This window comes from Sturnus vulgaris, chromosome 15, assembly GCF_052056855.1.
Source record: "Sturnus vulgaris isolate bStuVul1 chromosome 15, bStuVul1.hap1, whole genome shotgun sequence".
Taxonomy (NCBI): Eukaryota; Metazoa; Chordata; class Aves; order Passeriformes; family Sturnidae; genus Sturnus; species Sturnus vulgaris.
Window position 1 is genome coordinate 17,418,507 of NC_142257.1, and position 21,937 is coordinate 17,440,443.

A 21,937-nucleotide genomic window follows, 5' to 3' on the forward strand; every position below is an offset into this window, starting at 1 on the left:
GGCGGCGGCGGGAGGAGGAGGCGGCGGCGGCGGCGGCGGCGGCCGGGGGCGGCCGAGGAGGCGGCGGCGGCGGCGGAGGAGGCGGCGGCGGCGCGGGGGCGGCCGCGCCGGGGCGAGCAGCGGCGGGCGAGGCCCGAGCGGCGGCGGCGGCGGAGCGGCGGCGGCATCATGGCGGACAGAGACAGCGGCAGCGAGCAGGGCGGCGGCGGCGGGGGCGCGGCGGGCGCCGGGGGGCCGGGCGCGGGCGGCGGCGGCCCGGGCGGCGGCGGCGGCGGCGGAGGGGGCCCGGGCGGCGGGCTGCAGCACGAGACGCAGGAGCTGGCCTCCAAGCGGGTGGACATCCAGAACAAGCGCTTCTACCTGGACGTGAAGCAGAACGCCAAGGGCCGCTTCCTCAAGATCGCCGAGGTGGGCGCGGGCGGCAACAAGAGCCGCCTGACCCTCTCCATGTCCGTGGCCGTCGAGTTCCGCGACTACCTGGGCGACTTCATCGAGCACTACGCGCAGCTGGGGCCCAGCCAGCCCCCCGAGCTGGCGCAGGCGGCCGACGAGCCCCGGCGGGCGCTGAAGAGCGAGTTCCTGGTGCGGGAGAACCGCAAGTACTACATGGATCTGAAGGAGAACCAGCGCGGGCGCTTCCTGCGCGTCCGCCAGACCGTGAACCGCGGCCCGGGGCTGGGCTCCACGCAGGGCCAGACCATCGCGCTGCCCGCACAGGGCCTCATCGAGTTCCGCGACGCCCTGGCCAAGCTCATCGACGACTACGGCGTGGAGGAGGAGCCGGCCGAGCTGCCCGAGGGCACCTCCTTGACTGTGGACAACAAGCGTTTCTTCTTCGACGTGGGTTCCAACAAGTACGGCGTGTTCATGCGGGTGAGCGAGGTGAAGCCCACCTACCGCAACTCCATCACCGTCCCCTACAAGGTCTGGGCCAAGTTCGGCCACACCTTCTGCAAGTACTCGGACGAGATGAAGAAGATCCAGGAGAAGCAGCGGGACAAGCGCGCCGCCGCCGCCGCCGCCCCCGCCGTGGGCGCCGAGCCGCCCCCCGAGGCCGAGGCGGCCGCCGCCGGGCCGCCCGGCGCGCTGCTGCAGGCCGAGGAGCCCGAGGAGGACTGACCGCCCGCCCCCCGGGACGCGGACTGGCCCCGCCGCCGGCGGGAGGGAGGGCGGGCGGCGGGGCGCGGGGGCGGCGGCGGCCCGGAGCCCCCCCTCCGCCCGGACCCGGAGCCCCCCCGGCCGCGCCGCCCGCCCGGCGCCCCCCCCGCCGCCCGGCAGCAGCAGCAGCAGCGCCTCAGACCCGCCACCCATCGCTGGATGTTCCTCCACTTTACCCACCGTATCAAACAGTAAGCAGCTGCTAAAAACAAAACAAAACAAAACAGAGAAAAAAAAAAAAAAAAAAAAAAAAAAAAAAACAAAACACACAAAAAAAAAAAGAGTCAAAAAAAAAAGTAATAACATTATATATGAACTGTGTTTCCTACTTGATTAAAAATATAAAGAACTGAGTGTTTATTTCCCTAATTAACCGAGAACTTTTGTACACGTTTAAGCTATTATTATTAAAAGTGTTTGCAAAAATGGTCAAGATTATAATATTGCTGAATTATATAAAAAAAAGTCCTTTTCATGTTGAGCTAACATTTGACTTTAGCACAAAAAAAAAGAGATATTTTAGAACACGTAAAATAATATTTTTAGTTTTTTCTTCTCATTTTGTTACCAAATTTCGAACCTTACATGGAGGTTACTATAGTATATTTGACACCCTATATACCTGTGATTAGAGATGTGTATATATATATGAGGGCTAGGCATGCTGTGTGTCTGAGCTTTGTCTAAATGTTATGCAGAAGTTTGTAGAGTTAAAAGGTACGTAGGTTTAATTCATGCAAGGTAAACAATAAGTGCTCTCTTTTATACAATATGCATTGCATCTGGACCTTAAACATATAAAAATGGTCAGTGAAACTTCTGTGAACATGAAGAAAAATTATTAAAAAAGGCATTTAAATGAAATTTGCTAACTTGTGATTTTTACGTTTGAACCAAAGTTATTCAAATAGTAAAAAAAAAAAAAAAAAGAAAAGAGGAAAAGAAAAAAAAAAAAGAGAGAGAGAGAGAAAACAAAAATGAAAATTAAAGAATTTCCTCCCATAATATTTTTTTTTCTGCACCTGTTTGGTTTACAACTGAGTAGGCGTATTGTCATTATTGTGTATATGAGATGTACTTGTATTGTTCATAATATATTTTTTTTATTCTGTGTACTTAAAAGTACTTAACCTGACGTGCAGCGGTTTCCAGCCCACCTGTTTTTTGGCAGCAGGTAGCGAGTCTTTCCGTGTGGCCACTGGCACTAGCACTATCTCCTGAACTCGTGCGAGGTCCGGACCGATGCTTTGATCCCCGTTAACTTCCGTAGGCCCGTTAGGAACCAGTGCAGCGAGGGCAGCGTGATCCCACTGAGCCATGGGGGTCGCAGTTTGGTTGGACAGTGAAAGCCAAGCCGGTGTGTGTGTCCAGAATGGATTTCCATGTAGCTGTGGTGCTAGTTATTATTACTGGCTACATACCTGGCCGTGCCCTGCCCTCCCCGTCCCAGCTCCCGCCGGGCACGGGCTCTGCTCGAAGCCTAGGCTAGGGAAACACAGATTTGTCAGAACACTAATCTGTCCAGGTGTGTTCTCCAAATTGAAATTGTTTGTAATAATAATAAGAATAATAATAGACTTTTACAGGTTGTCTTTGTTGTTTTTCGGTTTATGGTTTTATTTTTTTTTCTTTAAAAAAAAAAAAAGTTGGTGTGCTTTTAATTGACTAACTTCTTGCTGCTGTATAGTAAAATATTAATATATTTTTATCATTAAACTGCTGCATGACTATCATCATTGCGAGTGAAGAGAAAATGTTATAAAAAAAAGATGCCTTAAACAGTGAAAACAAAACTTTATTTTTTGTTTTTTCTTTTCTTTTCTTTTCTTGGCTGGAATTCAGTAGAGAGCGTTTCAGAGAAACTAGAATCTTGTTCCACTCGGAAGTTTTTTGGGAATGCAATCGTTTTGCTGAATGGTCTTGGCTGAGTTAGGGGTCAGGTAGACCTGAGCTGCTCCTGTGTGAGCAGGAGCTGCCAGCGCTTCTTTACCGAGGGGCAAGGATGGAGTTTCGGAAGGGTGGGGAGAAAACAAAAAAAAAGCTTGTTTTAAAGAATTTGATTTCCTGCTGTCGTTTTATTCCCGGTTGAAATTATAATCCCCTTTTTCTTCTTGGTTTTTTTCTTTTCTTTTTTTTTGGTTTTTGTTTCTTTTTTTTTTTTTTTTTTTTGAGATGTACTGTAAGTGTCAAAACAAGCTGTTTCCATTGTACCATGCATTATTGCCCTTGAAAGAAGTTTGCTGTTAGTGTTCACAGAAAGTTAAACACGAGCCGCTGGTAGCGAGGTGTTTCTGTTTCTTTTTAAACAATCACTGGAAATGTTTAAAATTGCTTTAATGTGCACTTTTCCTATTTCCCAGTAGTGAAATAAGCTTTTCAGAGTGCGTAATGTGACATTTGAAATGGTTCTCAATTGCATGTAAACATGTGTCTGATAACCTGCTTCTGAATCGGAGGCTCTGGATGATGGGCAGTTCCAGCGATTATTGTACTTCAACTGTGATGTGTCGGGACTGCACTCTCCATGCTGCTAGACGTAGTTAGGAATTTAATTGCTTTGGTTTTGCTACTTGATTGATTGTCTCGGTCCTGCTGTTCGCTGCCCTCCCCAAAGTTGTGTCGCGCTGCCGACGGACGCGCTCCGGCGCCCGTATTTCCACGCCGCCGCGGTGCGTTCCCAGCAATAAGTAGCGGGAGGCGAGGAGAGCACGGCTGAGTGTCCTTCCGTCCCCTCCCGGCTCCTGGGAGCATCGCTGACGAGGCAGGCTCCTCCCGTGGTCTTCCTCGCCCGCGCCGCCCGGATCCTGCCCAGGATCCGGCTGACTGGAGGAGCGCACGGGCCGCGCGGTTCCAGTCAAACCAGTACAGCCTGGAACAGCCCGCGGGCAGTTCTTGTGAACAGTGGCCGAGAACTTGTGGTCAGTTTTTGTCTCGTTTTGGGTTTCTTCTGCGTGTTCCCTTGGTTTTTTGTTTTGTTTTGTTTTGTTTTTCTTCTTTTAACGCACGTTCTGTATGTTCAAGGACTTGATGAATGATGATAACGAAATGAAAGACTAAAATGACTGTAAAGATTCGTGGGATTTTGCTCCTGGTTGTGTTAGATTTCTTTTGATTTATTTTTTTGCTTTTTTTGTTTTAATTTTTGTTTTCCCGGAGGTGCTCGGTACTTTACCAAGGCTCTAATATCTCAGTATTTAAAACAAAGTACAGAAAACCCTGTTTAATGTTAGAAGAAGAAAGGTATATTTGACCATATGTGTTGTTTTAAAAAAAGACAGTATGCTCAAATGTGCCAAGATACCTAATTCCTGAGAAGTATGCCTTATATTTTCCTTGATGATATGCTTTTAAATGTCTTGTAGAATAGGTCCAAGAGCATGATAAAAGCTACTTTATAACGACTACGTGCAAGAAAACTTGAAATTCATTGCAATACTGACATTATTTTATTTTTAAGTTAAAGGGACACTGTCAAGTAATTTACCATTGAAATACAACCACCTTTTAAGTGGTTTTATGCTAACGGAGAAATGTCCTCCAAATTCAAATTCTATATTTTTTGTTAAAAAGAAAACAAAAAAGTGAAATTGCTCTGTCTTTGAGAATTTAAATAAATAATAATAATAATAAAAAAAGAAACAGCACGAGCCGCTGTTGATTCCTGCCTCTTCTTCTTCTTCTTCTTCTTCTTCTTCTTCTTCTTTGCGGTCCCGCTGACGATGCTGCGGGATGCAGCCGGCAGCTCCCCGGGAGCCGGGGGGGCCTGGCCGGACCCTCCGGGGTTCCCCCCCGAGCCAGCCCCGGTCCCGGGACCGCCGGGTTGGGCCGGGCGGGATCGGCGGGCGGGCAGAGCCCGGCCGCGGGTGCCGGGAGCGCTCCGAGCTCCCGGCCAGGCGCGCCCGTAAAAGGAGAGATTTTCGGGGCTTTTATTTGGTTTTTTTTTTTTTTTGAAAATTCAATTGGGAAAATTTTTTCAAAAAATGAAAAATAAAAGTAAAGAAATACTTGACAGTGTCACTTAGCGCGTATCCCTCGCAGGGGTTGAAATGCGCTGGGCGTAGCGCTGCCGGGAGAGCGATCCCGACCTGTCCCGGGACTGGGGGAAGTGCGGAGGGGCTGCCCGGGGGCAGCGGGCGGGCGCTGAGCGCACCCCGTGAGCCGGCAGAGCTGCTGCCGGGGATTTAACCCCTGCTCAGAGCCGACCGGTAACGTCTTTCTTTTTGTTTTGTTTTGTTTTGGGTTTGGTTTGGTTTTTTCGGGTTGGTTTTTTTTTTTTTTTTGGGAGCAATTACTTTGTTGCCTTTAAAAATAGCACTGTAACCACCTTTTTTTATGATTAGCTGTAGTGTAACCTTTGTCCCTTCAAACTATGCAAGCTATGAAATGTAAATTAGGGATCAGTTAAAGATAGTTGATTATATTCAATCAGATGACATTCATGCACTAACTGGAGTATATACAGATAAAGCTATTAGAGTGACTTGTATGCTAACAGCAAGATATAACATACCTACCTATTCTAAAAAAATGACTATTAATATTGTATAACAGGACTGTGGGGGTTGGGAGGGAATGTTATCTCTTATCTTCTTAAAAGGGGATTTAAGATTTTTATAACTGTTTTTTCCATCAAACTTTAATATTTTTGTCAAATTTTTAGGTATTTAATTTGTAAAATAGATTTTACTTTGTACTGGCGTACAGAAAATAGGGGTTGATTTAAACTTTTTTGAAGCCAAGTGATCAAGTACATTTGTAATAAAAAGTCAATGGATCTATATCAGTCGTACTCACTGTTTTCATTTCTTGTACGTTCTAATGCAGTGGCGCTGTTATGTCTCCCAAGGAAAAAAAAAAAAAAAATTTGGGGAGGGGGGTGGAAGGAGAAGGCAAAAATGTCAGCATTGATGCTGCCAATTGATGCAACTTTGCGTGTGCAAGTGGCCCCTGGTCAGTGGAGATTTGGTAGATATGCATTTTTTCCTAAAACCACGGTGCACTTTTTCCAGAAGGGTTTATGCAAACCTGACATTTTTGGCATGTCTTCACTTCACGCTTCCACCTTGGCGCCCGTAAACTCTAAAGTCGCCTTTTGGGAAGCGCCTTTCCCTGGCACTTCAGAAAAAGCAAAGCCAACCAAAGCAAAAACTCTGATTTCTTCTCAAGTGGTGAACTACAGCACATGATGTTTTTGCACCCTCACACGCTGTCTCCCTTCCTCCAAGGTCTGCCACTTGCTTTTCTCTAAGTTCAACAGGTCAAAGGTTTTTTTGTTTCATTTTTTAAGTAAAATTGCCAAGTGTTTTGGATCGAAGACTTCAGCAGATCCACCGAGCTTGGATCCAACACCTTGCAGAGCACTGACATAATTATTTTTTGGTTGCTTGTTTGCTTTAAACCCAGCCCTCCCCTTCCCTGTCCCGGGGCATATACCAAATCTGATTGACTTGTCTGTGGCAGAAGTTGTGGGAGTCAGCAGGGAGAACGATGACATTAATGTACAAGAATGCTAAAACAGGTTTACATTTTAGGGGCTCTCGTCAAGCATGAAAACCTCAAAAGTATAACTAGAACCAACCAATCAATTTCCTCGGTTTTGCTAGTCCTCCAGGTAGACAGTGAGTCTCTCTTAGGTGAGTTGGAAAGAAAGCAGTAAAGGCAAATTCTTCCACAGCTGTGCAATTTGCTCCTTCAAAAACCTGCTGCTTCCTACTGGATTGGGTGGCTTTTGGAGTGGTAGGGCTCTGCCTGAAGCACTGTGAATATCTCTTTTAAAAAGACACTGTCAAGAATTCTTTTTTAGAAACCCAGTTTGCAGCTTTTTTTTTCTGGGTTGTTTTTTTTTTTTTTCTTTTGGTTTTTGTCAGGCTTACCCAAACTTTCCCTTTATTGTCTTACTCTCCTCCTTCGCTGGCTGCCTGCTCCTTGTTAACTCAGCTTGTGCAGCTGGAGGGTCACTGTTCCCGGTGGTGTTTGGACTGTGTGGAAGAGGAGCCCAGTAGTTTGAAATTCTCATGCTGGGCTTTTTTATATCTTTTGCACGCTCATTTCTCTCCCTAAAAGTTTTACTCTTCTTGGCTTTCTCCTGTAATGCGTGAAGAAAGGTGAAGGGCTCTGAATTTCTGGTGGCAGAACAGAGAAACGGGCTGCACGCAAAGCGTTGTCACAATGTTTTGACAAAACCGACAAGGTAAACAAGCAAGTTCCATTTTTATTCCTGATTCCTTCTGCTGTTGCCATCTCCTTTGCCGATTGCAACAATGAAAGAGAGTTTCTGCCCAGAGCTTTTTTTTTTTTTGTGGTTCCTTTTACTCTGCTCACTTGCACATGATTTAGCTCGCTGGCACCACAAAATGTGCGTGGGTTGTGAGCGTGGCAAGGAGATACGTATATAGAGTTTAAAGCTAGTTAAGGTTAATTTAAATGGACTTCCAAAACGCTAACCTTTTTTAAAAGCTCGTATTTCCCAGAGCCTAATCTTTGGGCCTGAAGTTCATGGCTTTTAAAAATGTTTTTCTTCTCTGACGTGGTGCGTGTTGTGTTGGGATGGCTGAGGGTGATGGTGCAGGGAGGATGCTCCTCTGGTGTGGCAGCTCTCCGGAAGCTCCACAGCTGGAGCCACTGCCTGCTCTGCTCTGCTCCCAGCAGAGCCTGCCTCCCCATTCCCATTCGTGCCAGATGGTCCTGGGTCTGCTCTGGGACTTTCTCTTAGCCTGCCTCTCCTTCTTTGCTGTTATCTTTCCAAAGCATTTCAGTTCCTATGGACTGTGTGTTAGCAGCGCTGCAATCTGGGAAAAAGGCAGCTCACATCAGGGTCTGCAACCATCCCACTTCTCGTGAATGACAAGTGGGCCACGAGGCTTTACTGGGCTGTGTGTTGCTTGTTGTTAGTGCAGAACAGCTGCAGATAGCAGAGGGAAGCAAAGGCCAAATCATCCATTTGCAGGGGTTTCACAGCGTTACTTCTCCAATGGCGTTCTGGATATTTTAATGCAATTTGGTTGGCATAGAAGTTGCTGTTGGAGGAGTACATTGGAAGGGAAAGGATGAGCGGGTTGATGTTTGGGCAGGCGTGGTGCTGTCACTAACAAAGGCATTTCCTGAGCCGGCAGACTCAGGCTGGGTGAAAAGAGTTTGTCCGGGGGAGGAGCTCCCCGCAGTCACAGCAAAGGTGTTGTCTGTCTGGAGGGTGGGAAAAGGTTTTCAGAGCGAGGTGAGAGATGGAATGTGGCAGAGATGGATAGCCAAGGTACACCTGGGCTGCCATGCAAGTGCTTCAGCATCAGCACAGGTATGGCACTCACGGGAGCCTGGTGACAGTGGCTCTGCCACAAGCAGCTGAGGGGTGTCAGGCAGCTGGTCCCAAGGGGTTGCGGAGCAGTGGGCGCTGAGCTCCCCAGCTGGAGTAGCTCTGCTGCTTCCCCAGCGTTGCAGTTTGCTGGCTGAAGCCAGAGAGCGTTTTGTGTTTTGGAAGAGTCAAAGCATGTCACTCCCACCTCTATAAAAGTAGTAACCGGTTGTGTAGCCTGTTTGAGGCAAAATATCACAGGAGAGGGAGAGTTGAAGTCATACAGCGAGAAACGAGGCGTGTTTTCACGGAAAAAAATGTCAGCTGGAGATTAAGTGAAAAAAGATAAAGATAGAGGACTTTTGGCTCCACTATCTGTCTTTTGAATGTTGACTGATTAAAACAAGACAGAGTGAATGGCTGGATATCCCTGAACAATGCTTCACTGTCCCTCTGCAGATCGATACTGCTGGTGCTCCTTCACCCGGACAGGGGATCTGGTCCTGAGCTTTTTACTCTGGAAAGCACTGTGGCCAACCAAGATGGAGCCTGCTCAGGCTGACCATAGATTTTGCCTGCATGTGAGTGTCGTCTTGTTTTGGGTGACCAGACATCACCTGGGCTGTGGCACTATCCCTGCAGCTCGAGTTGGGCGTGGGGTTTGGTAGGGAGGTTCTGTTGTCCCCGTTTAATGTACCTTGGAGCAGTCTAAGAGCACAAGGCCTGATACAATTTGGGTTTAACTAAGACAAGCTTTAGCAACCAGTGGGCATTAGGTTTATCAGGCCAAGCTAGAGCTGGCAGGAGAGTGAAATATCCAAAACACAGGTAACAGAGCTGTCAGGTCCTGAGCAAGGATGACTTTGCTGTTGAACTTGGTGACCTTGGCCATTTCCACACCTTCCCTTGAGGCGTGAGTTCATGACATGTGGTGAACCTCTGCTCCTTTCTGGATCAGCCATCAGCTGGGAGGGAGTTTGGTTTGAACGGGAATCTGCTGGATCTCCCCAGTGGGAACTGAGTCTTAACTCAGACAATTCCTTGGCTTTGTTGGTGATCAGTTGGTTTGCTGTCCATCCTGACATTAACTTTGCAAAAACACGCACCTTAGCCCTTTCTGAGCCTTGGGCCACGTGGCAGACTGGAGTGCAAAGAGGATTGGCTGCAACACTGCCAGTGGGAGTTTCTGCTGAGTCTCCCTGGCTGTGGCATTGAAGCATTTTTTTCTTGAAACACTATCTTGAAATATGCAGGAAGCAAGAAAAACCAGCTTCATTCTTTCTGTTCGAGATGGGAGAGGTGAGAGGTGTGGATTTACATCTGCAGCAAGGAAGGATGTGCCCCTCATGGCCCCTCATTGTGGGAGCTGATCCAGTGCGTGCCGCTGGGACAGCAAGTGCATGACTTGGAGAGATTTAAACAGCTTTTTGGGAAAAACCTCCTTGTGTTGAAATGTCATCCCAGTCCTGATGTTGATTTCAGTGGAGAATTGCTTGTGAAAGTGGCTTGCAAGCTGCATGTGAAGCCCTGTGACCGTGCTGACCCTGGTGGGTTTGGCTGTTACTGAACACGGTGCAGTCACTGTGCAGCAGCCCCATGGGTGCAGCCTTGGTGCAGGAGCTGCTCTCTTACTGACACAGCTCAGTGGTTTGGGCTGGGAGGTGTTACTGTCATGCTTGCAGGAAGGGCTGGGAGCTGAGCCTGGGCTCTCAGACACCATCACCACCTGCTCTGGATTGATGCACAGGCCAGCATTGGGGTGTTTTGGGATGGCTGTGGGGGCTCTGCTATGGGGCTGACCCTCCCAGCATGGTTTGTGCTGATGTGGCCAGTGTTGAGATGAGGCTGGAGAAGGCTGTGTCCATATCACACAGGCCTGGATAGTTTCTGTTGCTGGGAGATGAGAGTCAGTGAATGAGCAGTGGTCGTTTTTTCTGTTACTGGTGAACGTCTTGATGTGTGACTCGAGCTCAGACTGCTGTGCGCCCATCGAGGTTGGGACATGAGAGGTTTGGGGGCTTTTGTTCTCACTCTGGGTAGAAAGACAACTGTCAGAGGGCAGGACAGTGGCTGTGCACCGTGACCTGTGTGTTGGGATGTCTGGGAGCAGCAGTGTCATTTGAAAGGCAGCCACCTCGGTTTGGGTGTCTCTGTCCCCCAGCTTGCGCTTGCTCCATTGTTTCCCTAGGGAATACATTTTATTTCTCCGTCCTCCGTCCTGGTTGCACAACAGTGAGCACCATGGAGGCTGCTGGCTTTATTGCCTGCAGTCTCCTGAGGTTTGGAACTTGCCTGGGCTCACCTTTTGCCCAGGCCTCTCATATGGGCAGGGGAGCTCAGCCCAGCAGCTCCTGGGGAGTGAGTCTGCATCGGCACATCCGTGCCAGCCGGTCCAGGCTCCTCTGAACTCACCTAGGGCTCGAGAGGTGGGTGCTGGGATTTCAGGGACCAGCTCTTCTCTCTGCATCAGTCCAGCAGAAGCAGGTCCAGCTGGCTCACTTGCCGATCTGTCAATACTTCAGGAAATGCCAGGGCTAGGAATCATGGAGGAAGGGTTTTGTGAAATCTGGTATTTAAACCTCCCACTCGAGTGATGCTGAGGAGAGCTGGCAATGTAGCATTGGCTTATCAGGAGCTGTGTGGGCAGGTCAGCTTAAAAAAAAGTGTTGTGTGAGCAGCACCAGAGGTGAAGGAAAGAAGAAGCCGGTGTCTTGTCAGGTACAGAGTTTAAACGGGGTCAGAATTTCTTTTTATTAAAAAGATTGTTATATTTAAATAATAAATGACAGTATGCTCACCGTTGCCAGGGGCTGCTGAAGGGCAACCAGGCAGGTCTGAGTGAAGTAGGGACTAAAGGCTTTGAATTATTTTCTGTCATTAATAACTCTGAACTAAGCACTGCAAATTCATGTAAAAGCCATCTCTGCTTTCATGCATATGAATAGTTTCGTTTGTGGATAGATCTGCTGTGATGAGAAGTTCATTCTAGCTTAAAAAAAAAAAAAAAAGTTGGCTTCTGAGCTTCACCTGTCAATAAAAGTCTTGGAAAATGAGTCCTTGCAGGCTTCTGCAAGGCCATATGTAACTTATCTTGTCCAATGCAAGCCTCTAATTGTCGGTTTCAAGTAATTTAAAAAAAGAATCTGTTAACGGTTAGTCTATTTTTAGTTTAAAGATGGACTTTATATGGTCATAAAGTAAAACTCCTAGCTTAATTATGGGAATCAAAGTACATTGGCTTAATTGCACAAAGAACTGCACACAAGAGTGCAAAGAGGACACGCTTTACGAGTGATTATCTGCTGATAAAATACTGTATGGAGCAACAAGTGGGGGCATTCCAGGCTCCAGAAAGCACCCCGAGGCCAGAAGTGCTGAGCTGCTGGAGGAGAGATGGCAGCAAATCCTCTGCAGACGGTCAGGGTTCATTCCCACCACAGCACTGGCTGCCCTCCCTTGTATTTGTGGAGAGTTGAAACTGGACAGAATTAAAGGGGTGATTTATAACCAAAACCTTGGTTGAGGAATTGATTTGTGTTCTGGAGATGCCTCCAGAAGCTCGAAAAGCAGCTGTGGGAGGTTTGAATGGCAGAGGATTTGGTGATGGGAAATACAAGCTCCCAGTGATTAGGAGATCCATCAAACTATTTCTGTGTCGATTGGACACATAGATCTTGAAAGGTATCAGAGTACTTGGGACAAGGCTGAGGCTGTCATTCGTGAAGCTGAGATACCTGGGAAGATAAATTGGGTGTCCAGGGAGGAGACAGAATTCAGGAAGTGGCAGTACCTCTTCCTAAAGTCAGTGTGTGTGCCTGGGAAAAGGCTGTGACCGGGAAGTGACAAGAGGAGCTGTGACTTCCCAGCAATTTCACTTCAGCCCAGGCACCCCCAGGCTGTTGGCACGAGAAGTGGGCAGGGTTTGGGGAGGACAGGCTGGTGGGAGGCTGAGGCTGTCGGGGCTGGGGCATTCGTGGAGGGTGGGAGCAGAGTTGTGTGCACAGCAGGGACTGGGCTGGAGTAGGGAATGGGCACAACAGGGTGGAAACAGGAGACACAAATAGTTGTTGTAGACTGCTCAGTGGTGAAAAAAGACCCCAGCACAGCAGGGCTGATTGAAACGTGGTGGGGGTGATGGAAATCAATAAGATACTGCCATTGTAGCAGGTGTGTTAGGTCATAAAGGAGGAACACTACATCTAAAAGGTTGCTGTAAAAGCTGAGGAAATTTGGGTACTGACGACCAAACAACCACATTTATGTTGGATATAAATTCTCTCTTTTAATGATATGGAGGTATTAAGAAGTTTTCTATTCCAGACAAAAGGAAAGTTGATGATTTCATGAGCCTTGGGAAAAAAACAGGCTCCTGCATCTTCATAAACCTGTTAGGAAGAGTAAGTTCCATTATGACTGTGCTAGCTGGCCAGATTGTTTGGCAAGGTACTGGCTAACATTTTGGTGAGCAAACATCTTGATTTACTTAAAGGATTATTTCTTGTAACAGCCTGGTCTAGAGTTAGTCTTTGTTCAGGACTGAATAATAACCGATTCAAGACACAATTGTTGTTGAGTTGTTAAGTAGCAGTGACCACCTGGGGTCACTGAACTGCAGGCTCAGCATTCTCAGGGGTAGAAGGTGCTGGACTAAAATTGAGTCCTGTGTTCCAAAATATTGCAGGGGAGAAGATGAGAAAAATGAAGTCCTTAGACTTCCCATACATACCTGGGAAGGTTACTGGCATCCAGGTGAGGCAGAACTCTGTCACGAAAGAGCGAACAACCCTAAAACTGTTGTTAAAAATAGTTACAAAGGAAGGGATTTCGGGAGTTCAGGAAGATTCGACCAAAGGACAGTGCAGCTCTTGAGGAGCAGACTGGAAGAACCATGTTGTAAGGCAGGTAACCATGATCTGAAAATGAAGATGTTTAGGAGGGGCTTTGCAGAGCTGGGGGCTTTGGGGAGCCAATGCTGTCTGAGGGATGTCAGAGACAGGGCTGGGGAAAAAATCTGGCTGTGCAGGACTGAAGACAGAGTTCATTTCCTGCACTATTCCATGCCACTGGAGTAACTCCTCCGTGTCATTCTAGACCACAAAGCATATTTGAGAGCCTGCTGTCCATCACCTCAGCCTTTTGGATGAGATAAGGAGCCTTCCTCTGGAACTCAAGTGAGGCAGAGATGCTGGAGCAAAGTAGGAAATTCAAGTGCAGGAGCAACAGGTGTATCAAGGGGTTTTGAAAAAGCTTGGGACTGAAACACTTGAAGGTACTAACAAAAACAGGGCTGTCAAAAAAACAGCTTAGTATTCTCCATGACTAGATTACGTCCTAATGACAGGTTATTCTTTTTTTTAGTTAAAGTATTAATCGAGACACTGGGAACTGCAGATCAGCAACCCTGAACTCCAGCTGGAGAAGCTCAGGTGCTGTAGCTCTTCAGTGTATGAGAGCTGGAAAGCAACATACTTTCTGCAGAGAAAGGGGGTTGGACCAGGTGATCCAACCCAATCCATTCTTTGATCCTATCTATGATCTGTCTGGTTTGCACCTACCAGAATGTCTGAACACATTGCCAAACAGCAGGATAAAAAATAGGCTTGTCATGACAAAAGAATTACCACAAAGTCCTTCTTTGGTTGCAGTTGATATTTGTCACTTAAGAAGCAAAAGGTGGACTAAAGTCAATTAGAGAAGGTGATTAAAGGCTTCCAAGTCTGCATCTTCACCCTTTGAGCAAATGAATTCCATTCAATGGTTTCATTAAACCCAAAGCAGCTGTCCGGAGAAGTTGATTTTCATGAAACTTTTGTGGTGGACACCACTAGGTCCAGCTTGCAAAGCCTGGCCTGAGGGGAGAAACAAGCCCAGAATACTGGGTAATATGGCATCTAGATTTCTCCTGTAAAGCAACACCTCCAGTTCAAATTCCTGCCTTGAGCTGGACTTGCAGGTCTGCCAGATCTCAGCAGCTCATATTGTGGGTATATGGTTTCTTATCTTTTTACTAGGAAAAAACTCAAAGGTCTTGATTTTTATAATGGGCAGAAAGGGAAGGAGGACTGGGCAGCATCTTGCAGCTTTTGCCTAGGTCTGTCCTTGAGGGAGGATTGTTGGTGTGTGCACATGCAGACCTGTTACCTCTCTTCCCAAGAGACCTAAGAGAACCCAAAGGTCACTGGTGTCAGCCAGAGCAACCTTTTGCTGCTCTGACTTAGTTTTAGGCTTCTTTAAAGTCATGGGGTTATAACAAATACCCTGGCTTCCCTCACCTTCCCTATCTCCAGTGGATCATGGTAGCAAAGAGTGAGTGCTTTGTTAAGTCATTGGAGTTTGGGTCAGAGCCAAGATAACTGCAGGCACCGTGAGGCTTTCAGTCAGATTTTATGTTTAAAGACAAGGAGCAGAGTGGTTGGGTTAGACTGGAGAAGTGAACCCCAGCCTGGCTGTGGCTGGAAAATTGAGAAGAGCATAAGGTTTGATGCTGTGAGCATGGGGCTGGCCCTGGGACATAGGAGGCAACAGGGGAAAAAAAAAAACCAACAACAACAACACAATTTTTAATGCTCCATCAGTATGTCAGGCTGTAAGTGAATTGTTCATTGAGGAAGAACTCAGATTTTGGTAGCAGAGCAGATGAAGTGAAGGTGTGTAGCCTGCCACAGGAATCCTGCCCATTCCAGGTTCTTTGAGGCTGCTGAGCAGGAACTCATCTGTACCACAGCTCATTAGACCCCACAGTGTCCCTGTGCTGCTCTCCCTGGTAATCAGGTGGTTGTCATTGGCACAACCTTTGTCCCTACCCTTAGAAATCCATTAGATTGCTCACTAATAGTTAAATTATACCAGCTGACTTTGAAGTACTCAATATAAAACCGTCGTGGTATGCTTGCATGATAGTTATTTGATGTAAGACAACAATTTCTTGTGCTCTCTCTTTAGGAATTTGGGCTTTGAGTTTCACTGGGGTGTATTGTACGTACCCAACTGCACAGGATCAGGCCCATCTCTGTTTTAAAATGTATTTCACATCTGCAGTTAGAAATGTTCTAGGAAACAAATTAGAAGATCGAGTTGTCTGTCACAGGCTCAGATGATCATAGCGACTTGTGCTAAAGGCTCCGTCCTCGTAGAGACCTGCACGGCTGCTTTGTGTAACTGCTGTCAGAGTGTTTTTTAATCAATGTACTGAGTATACTCACCTTTAAATCCTCTTAGGTACCGATAATTATCGCTGGTATTCTGTACATTAGCTCTGTACTAGCATTCACATTGGACTAGGCTTAATAGCGTGAGTGTCAAAGATGACTTGAAAAAGGAAAATTAATTTAAATTAATTTATACCCTTTTCGTGTGGTTCTACCCCCTGTAGTGGGTGGTTTGTGGAAGTACCAGAAGTGCTACAACTGTCTTCCCCCATTTACTTGCTGTGATTTTCTGCAGCAGAACATACAGATTGAAGTCTGTTTTTCCATCCTTTGGAGACACTCAGATTTTATCATGGTGAGGTCCATGGGAATACCCAGACAAGCTGGGCCCTCACACAGAGATAAGGCATCATTTCCATTTGTTTTTTGGGTTTTTTTTCTTCTGCTGTTCATCCTCCAAGTTTTTTGGGGTTTTTTTGTTTGTTTGTTTTTAAAGTAAAATAGTTATTCCCTCATGTGTCGGTGCAACATCCTCTAGGATATTTGTGATCTTCCAGGAAAGGTAGACAGGACTGGAATAACTAATGCCAAAAATTTCCCATGGCAAGGGAGGAGAACTCTTGTTTTCAAAGCAAACCCTATCCAGACTTTTTCCAGCACACCACAAGGGTATAAATCCCGACTTTTTCTTTTCCAGGTGATCTTTTAAGGCCGAGTAGCAGAGGGCAGGGTTTGCCCTCCGGTGCCGTGCGGCATCCGCGCTGTCCCGCAGGTCTGAGCCCCCGGCACCCCGGCATTCAGGGAGCTCCATGGGGTTGGCTTTCACCATGTCCTCAATTCGGATCCCCAGGGCAGAAAAATTAGGACTTTATCTCAGTTAAAGAAAAAAAAAAAAAAAAAAAATCACACCAAAAGTGAAGTAAAATCTCTGGAGAGTTGTGTTTCCCCCACTGCAGTGACGGCCCCTCAGCAGCCACTTCTGTTCAGCCAGGACGCCCGGGTCAGTCCTGCTGGGTTTTTAGCCATCTTGACCTCATGTTTGCAAATATTATTGGTAATATAATGCTCTATGTACAAGTGTCTGTGTGGCTCATGTGTATGTTTCTGTGGTTCAAGTCAGCCACAGACTTCTGGAATTTCATTGTACTTTGGTTAAATGTTGGACTTTTAACTCTTCTACTGTATGGCTTCTTGATTTCTCTTGTCCAATGTGGACCAACTCTATTTTTGGAAATAAATAAGCATGTAAATAAAATGAATGGGTTTATGCCACTTACAAGAAAATGCTTTATTTAAAATATACCCTCAGTCTTGTATATTTTATGGTATCTCAGGGAGCAGCAGAGGCTCAGGCCCCAGCAGCCTTGTGCTGAGATACCATATTATGTACAAATTCACTTCCAAGTGCTTTTGGAAGCAGACTTCCCATCTCCTGAGCCAAACCCCCATAGGACCAGCCTTGAGGAGGAGGGAGGGGGGAATCCAGAAACACGTGGTTTAAGGGGAGTAAAGGAAACAAACACGACTTTCCTCTCAACACAAGGCTTCTGGTTTGAGGTGTCCAGGTGCCAGAGACACTGCAGGGATGCCATGGGTCGGTTCTCAGCTCCTGCCTGGGAGCACATGGAGATCAGGAGCACGATGACATCTCTTTTTTTTTTTTTTTTTTTTTTTTTTTTTTTTTTTTTTTTTTTTTAATTCTCCATATAAACCAATATTTACCAGTAATCCTGTGTTTCTGTTTTTGTTTTTTGGCAGACTTTTACCAGTAAATATCGGTTTATTCCTGAAACCAGAAGCCCTAAACATACCTTTGTTTATAAGGTCAGTTGGCATTTTGTCTCTCTCATTCCCCACTCCCCCCCAGTACAACCCAGCAGGTGGTTGAAAGGTACCGAGTTCTCTTTCTAGTTTTCCTGCTCTGCATCTCTGGGAACTGGAGCCCGCAGGACCTAGAGCCTTCTGTTGGTAATGTAGATCCGAGTTTACAAATTATTCTTTTACCATTTTAAATCCTGCTTTTAAGGACAGAGGTGTTCCCACCTGCCCACCACGGGAACTGCAAAAACCCCTAAATTGCTCCTCCTCTCCGAAGCCTGTGGGTAGGTCTCTCATTAGCATCTTCAGGCTTGGGGCTGAGAAAATAATTTATCCCAAAATATGCACTAAAAACTGCCATTTCTGGTTTACTGTGAGCAGGACTGGGGGAGGGAAGGGCGGGAAAGGAGTTTGAAACTTACTTTTCTCCCCCTTTTTTCCTAGAAAGCAAATGTGACATGGGGAGGAGGGAGAGAATGTGAACGTGGCCCTTCCTAAACTCATTGTAAACTTCTCCTCCGAGGCTGGGAAAAAGGGCAAGTGAAAGATCTGATCCTTAAAAGGACATCACTGGGTGTCTGAGACCCCAAAAAGCAGCTGGCGATTTTTAAGGACTCAAATTGCTTTTGGTTTATCCCAAGACAGATTGACTTGGGAGTGTTGAAGCCTCCTTTTTCCCCACAAGTATTTGCCACCCAAACACTGCACATTTTGTCAATACCCCAGAGACAGAGAATCTGATGAGAGATAGAAAATGAGTTGACTGCACGGTCCTGGCCAATATTTTTTTCTCCCAAGCAAACAAAATGCAAAAACTCAAAAAAAAAAAAAAATTTAAAAAACAAAAAACAAACCAAAGCCCCTCCCCCCCAAAAAAACCTCCTAAAAAAGCGAGTCAAAGAGGATCTCAGATGGTTGACAGGGGTGTTTTTGGCATAGCTGCAGCCCTACAATGTCCCTTTAAGGAGCACCGTGGCTCGTTTCCTCCTCACCAACCCCGAGCTGAGGGTTTTGCTGTTCCTGAGAGCAGATCGAAGCTCCTGCAGCCTTAGTTGGAGTCCAGAATGAAGGGAGCTCTTCCAGCTGTGCACTTTGAGCTGAAAACTACCTTTCCTCCCCTTTTGCAGCCTGGGTGGTTCTGATTGCTGGCAGTTCTGTAATACAACCTTAATCTGAGCAGTTGAGGCTGGTCCTACCTTATCTTCAGACGTCTTGCGGAGGACTCCTGTTACCAGTTTGGTACTCAAAAGCTACACCCCACCATCAGAAGTCACTTTTTGGTTTTTTTTTTTTTTTTTTCCAAAGGCAGTGATAGCTCACCCTCTCTAGCTCTAATGGAAAACCTGATAATTGCAATGCAACTTTCTAATAAATTGTTCATATATTCATAATTCCGTTGCAATCCCAAATTGGAGAAGAGATCTGTTAAAGGTATATATTAGTCTAGATTTTTCTTATTGTAAATACTGTAATTTTATAATACTGTCAATATTTTATTAACTTAGAAATATTTAACAGAGTTTAATCTATGGTAGTTGATTTATTTATAGGTTTATGTTGCAGCCAATTACATTCTAATGTAAGATTAACTTTCAGCATGTAAACTTGGAGTGAATATATCTTTGGAAAGATTAAGAGAGAAAACTCTCGCTCTTAATCTGTCGTATTTATCCCCAATTCCCAGTTGGGAATTATTTAACGAAATATTAGGAGGTTTTGAGAGCTCATGAATCTAATAACTGCAGTTGGATTTGAAAACTTGATTTTTGAGATGTACCTGACTCTTTGACCCTGTGAAAAAAGTTTGTTTCAGCACCTTACCTCTCTAGCACAGAAGTCTTTATTTTGAGCAAAGGGACACTGTCAGATCAATTTTAGTTTCTTGCTTCTGGGGGGAAAAAGAAACCGCAAAATGCAGTTTGCAAAATGCATGTGTGTTAATTATTTTTGGATTGCAAGGGGAACAGCTCCTCTCCTGAGGCTTTGGGTCCCTGGCCAGAGCACCTTCACCCTGGAGCTTGGGGACACGGGCAAAAGTGCACAAAGTCTCAAAACTGACCATTTTTTTTGACCAAAGCATTTGCTTTTTAAAAATTGAAATCTCTCTCTCTCTTTTCACCTGATGGTGTCCCTTTAGCATCATAAAGATGTTCATGTTCTCTGAAAAGCATGAGAAGTGATTTTCTTTTCAAGGCAGGGGAGAATTGGTCTGTCATGTGTTTGCAACACAACTTGCATAAAAATACCAAAAATATCTTGAGGGTTTTCACAGGCGTTGGTATTTTTTGAGTGTAAAAGTTAATCTTGATTAGAGATGTGCCAATCTTTACTGCTTTCCTGTAGTGTTGTTACACTTAGGCATTTCAGTTCACTTACAAATATATACTGTAACAGTATACTTTGTACAGATTTATTTAAAATTTATTTGAAAACTGAAATAAAGTAGGCAGAAAATAAAGATATTTATTTTTCATTTGACTATGTAAGAAGGTATCATTCTTTTGGTTTTAGTGCACTGGTGTACCAAGCCTCAGAACCACTGCTTTCTCCAGCTCATAGGATGCTTTTCCAGACTGTGGATACGTGTATGTGTACTGCTGTGTTGATAAGTAAATGCCAACGATGGAGTTCGTTGCTTTTATACATCCCAAAGAGAAGTTCTCCACCGTTCAGTGTCTGTTTTCTGACCGAAAAGGCGTGTGTTTGTGAACAGTGTTCACGCCAGCTCTGCCATGCCACCCTCACATCAGCTCACACCAATGCCAGGATGGGAGGAGTTGCCTGCGTACCTTCCCCAAAACACCCCGGGCCGAGTGGCATCGTCAGGGAGCAGTTCTAACCTGTGTCCTTTGGGCTTTGTGTAAAGCAAATGCAGAACAAGAAAAATCGAGATGTTAAATCCATTAGAAAACAAATTCCTTATTGTACAGTAGTATGGAGATCTCTAGTCAACCTGCCATTAATAATAGATTCTTATTTTTTGAATGATCTATTTAAAAGAACAGCAAGCATTGTATTTGCTAGTAAATCTGAAGTGTTTACATGGAATTACTAAATAAATTATTTGATCTAAGATGGCTCTTATCAGTGCTGATTTTTAATAATGGAAATTCGGTTTGGCAGCAGCTTTTTTAGTTCGTGCTGTTCTTTAAAATCTTCCAAAGCAGGTTTTGTTGGTTTTTTTTGGTTTTTTTTCCCACTGCATCCTTGTGGTTCAAATTAGGTTCTGAGGAAGAGGCAAACCACTCCTCTCCCTGCAAAGCCTGACAGGAGCGCTAGCTCACGTTTTCCAACCCCTTCCATGAGGTTTTCCCTTCACATCCCAAACAGCTGAGATGGAGCAGGATGCTCTGAGCCCAAAGCCCTGCAGCACTGGCTGCTCCTCACCGGGCCTGGAGACACAGGGTGGGGTTTGTTTTTTTTTTAGCAGAAAGCTTTGGGATAGAAGTAGAACATCCTCCTGTGAGGTAATGAATTGTCACACTCAGTTCCAGCGAGGCTTGGTCCTGCTTCCTGCTGTTCCAAGGCTGCTGGAACATCCTGCTCAGGGCCCGTGGGTCTGCAGGCAGTCGCCAGAGGCTGGAGCAGATGAGAATTTTGGATCATCAGCAAGGCCAAAGGCAAATTCAGGGGCTCTCACCCCTTCCAAGCCCCAAGGGCCACTCTCTGATGAGGGAGCTGGCTGTGCATCCCCCAAAGCTCCCTGGAGCTCCAGGCCTGGAGGATGCTGCCCTGCCTTGGGGCTCCCACCCAGGGTGGAGGGGCTGCAGGTGGAGAGCAGCAGGAGGGAGAGGCTGGATGCACAAATCGCTGTACCAGGAGCAGCAGAAGAGCAGGCAGGCGTTGCAAATGCCGACTGTGGCCACACCGTGTCCCCCTCTAAGCAGCAGACGCTGCTTTTCTCCCGGGTGCTCCAACCTGGGGAAAATGAAACTATCAATAATGCACCTGTCCCTGCAATCCCTGCTCCCAGGCTGGCGTGGATGAGAGCTGAGTCACCCCATGTTTAATTCAAAGCTCTCAGCGCCAGAGCCCTGGCTACAAACCCATCCAGTGCTTACATTATGCACTAGCTGAAATTTTTGTTGGACATGGATTTCACGCTTCATGTTCAGGGCAGGATTCTCTGCTGGCTGGGGAGGGATGAGCCCAGATCCTGCTCCATGTACAAGAACAGTGTTCCTCCCAGCCTTTCTTTGCCCCTTTCCTCTCCTCTTTCCCTCTCTGGTTTGGAAAGGTTTGATGTATCCATCCCTGGGCCCTGCAGCACCACCCCAGCTCTCCCTGGGCCTTTCACTGCAGCAGCTCAACCATTAGACCACACAGTTTCCACTGGAAATTATTCTGCTCTCGCTTACTCCTCTGAATAGCATATTTACACACATCTCTATCTCCTTTGTGAGCCAGCCCATGGTTATGAGCAGTATATTCCTGGAAATTTGCTTTCTGGTTTGGGGGGAATTGAGCACACTGATGAAATGGCTCCATTTGTCTGAGTAACATCAGGAAACTTATCTGGGTCAGA

The 21,937-nt window shown here is 46.3% G+C and overlaps 1 protein-coding gene across 10 annotated transcripts; it reads left to right on the plus strand.

The window, feature by feature from the left end:
- Positions 1-153: 153 nt before the first annotated feature.
- On the plus strand, positions 154-20,485 carry PURA (purine rich element binding protein A). Of its 10 annotated transcripts, none has more exons than XM_088173857.1 (4): positions 154-1,349; positions 17,353-17,418; positions 17,506-17,562; positions 18,540-20,485. In XM_088173857.1, the coding sequence occupies exon 1, from the start codon at positions 169-171 to the stop codon at positions 1,117-1,119; it is 951 nt and encodes a 316-aa protein (XP_088029983.1). In that variant the 5' UTR covers positions 154-168; the 3' UTR covers positions 1,120-1,349; positions 17,353-17,418; positions 17,506-17,562; positions 18,540-20,485. The 10 variants fall into 10 exon arrangements, with proteins under 10 accessions (XP_088029983.1, XP_088029986.1, XP_088029979.1 ...); XM_088173860.1 differs by having other exon boundaries at positions 19,924-20,485; XM_088173853.1 differs by having other exon boundaries at positions 17,353-18,843; positions 19,924-20,485.
- The last annotated feature ends 1,452 nt before the right edge of the window (positions 20,486-21,937 follow it).

Excerpts from the sequence above, each read along its gene's own strand:
- PURA (XM_088173851.1), top strand. The coding sequence starts at position 169 with ATGGCGGACAGAGACAGCGGCAGCGAGCAGGGCGGCGGCGGCGGGGGC.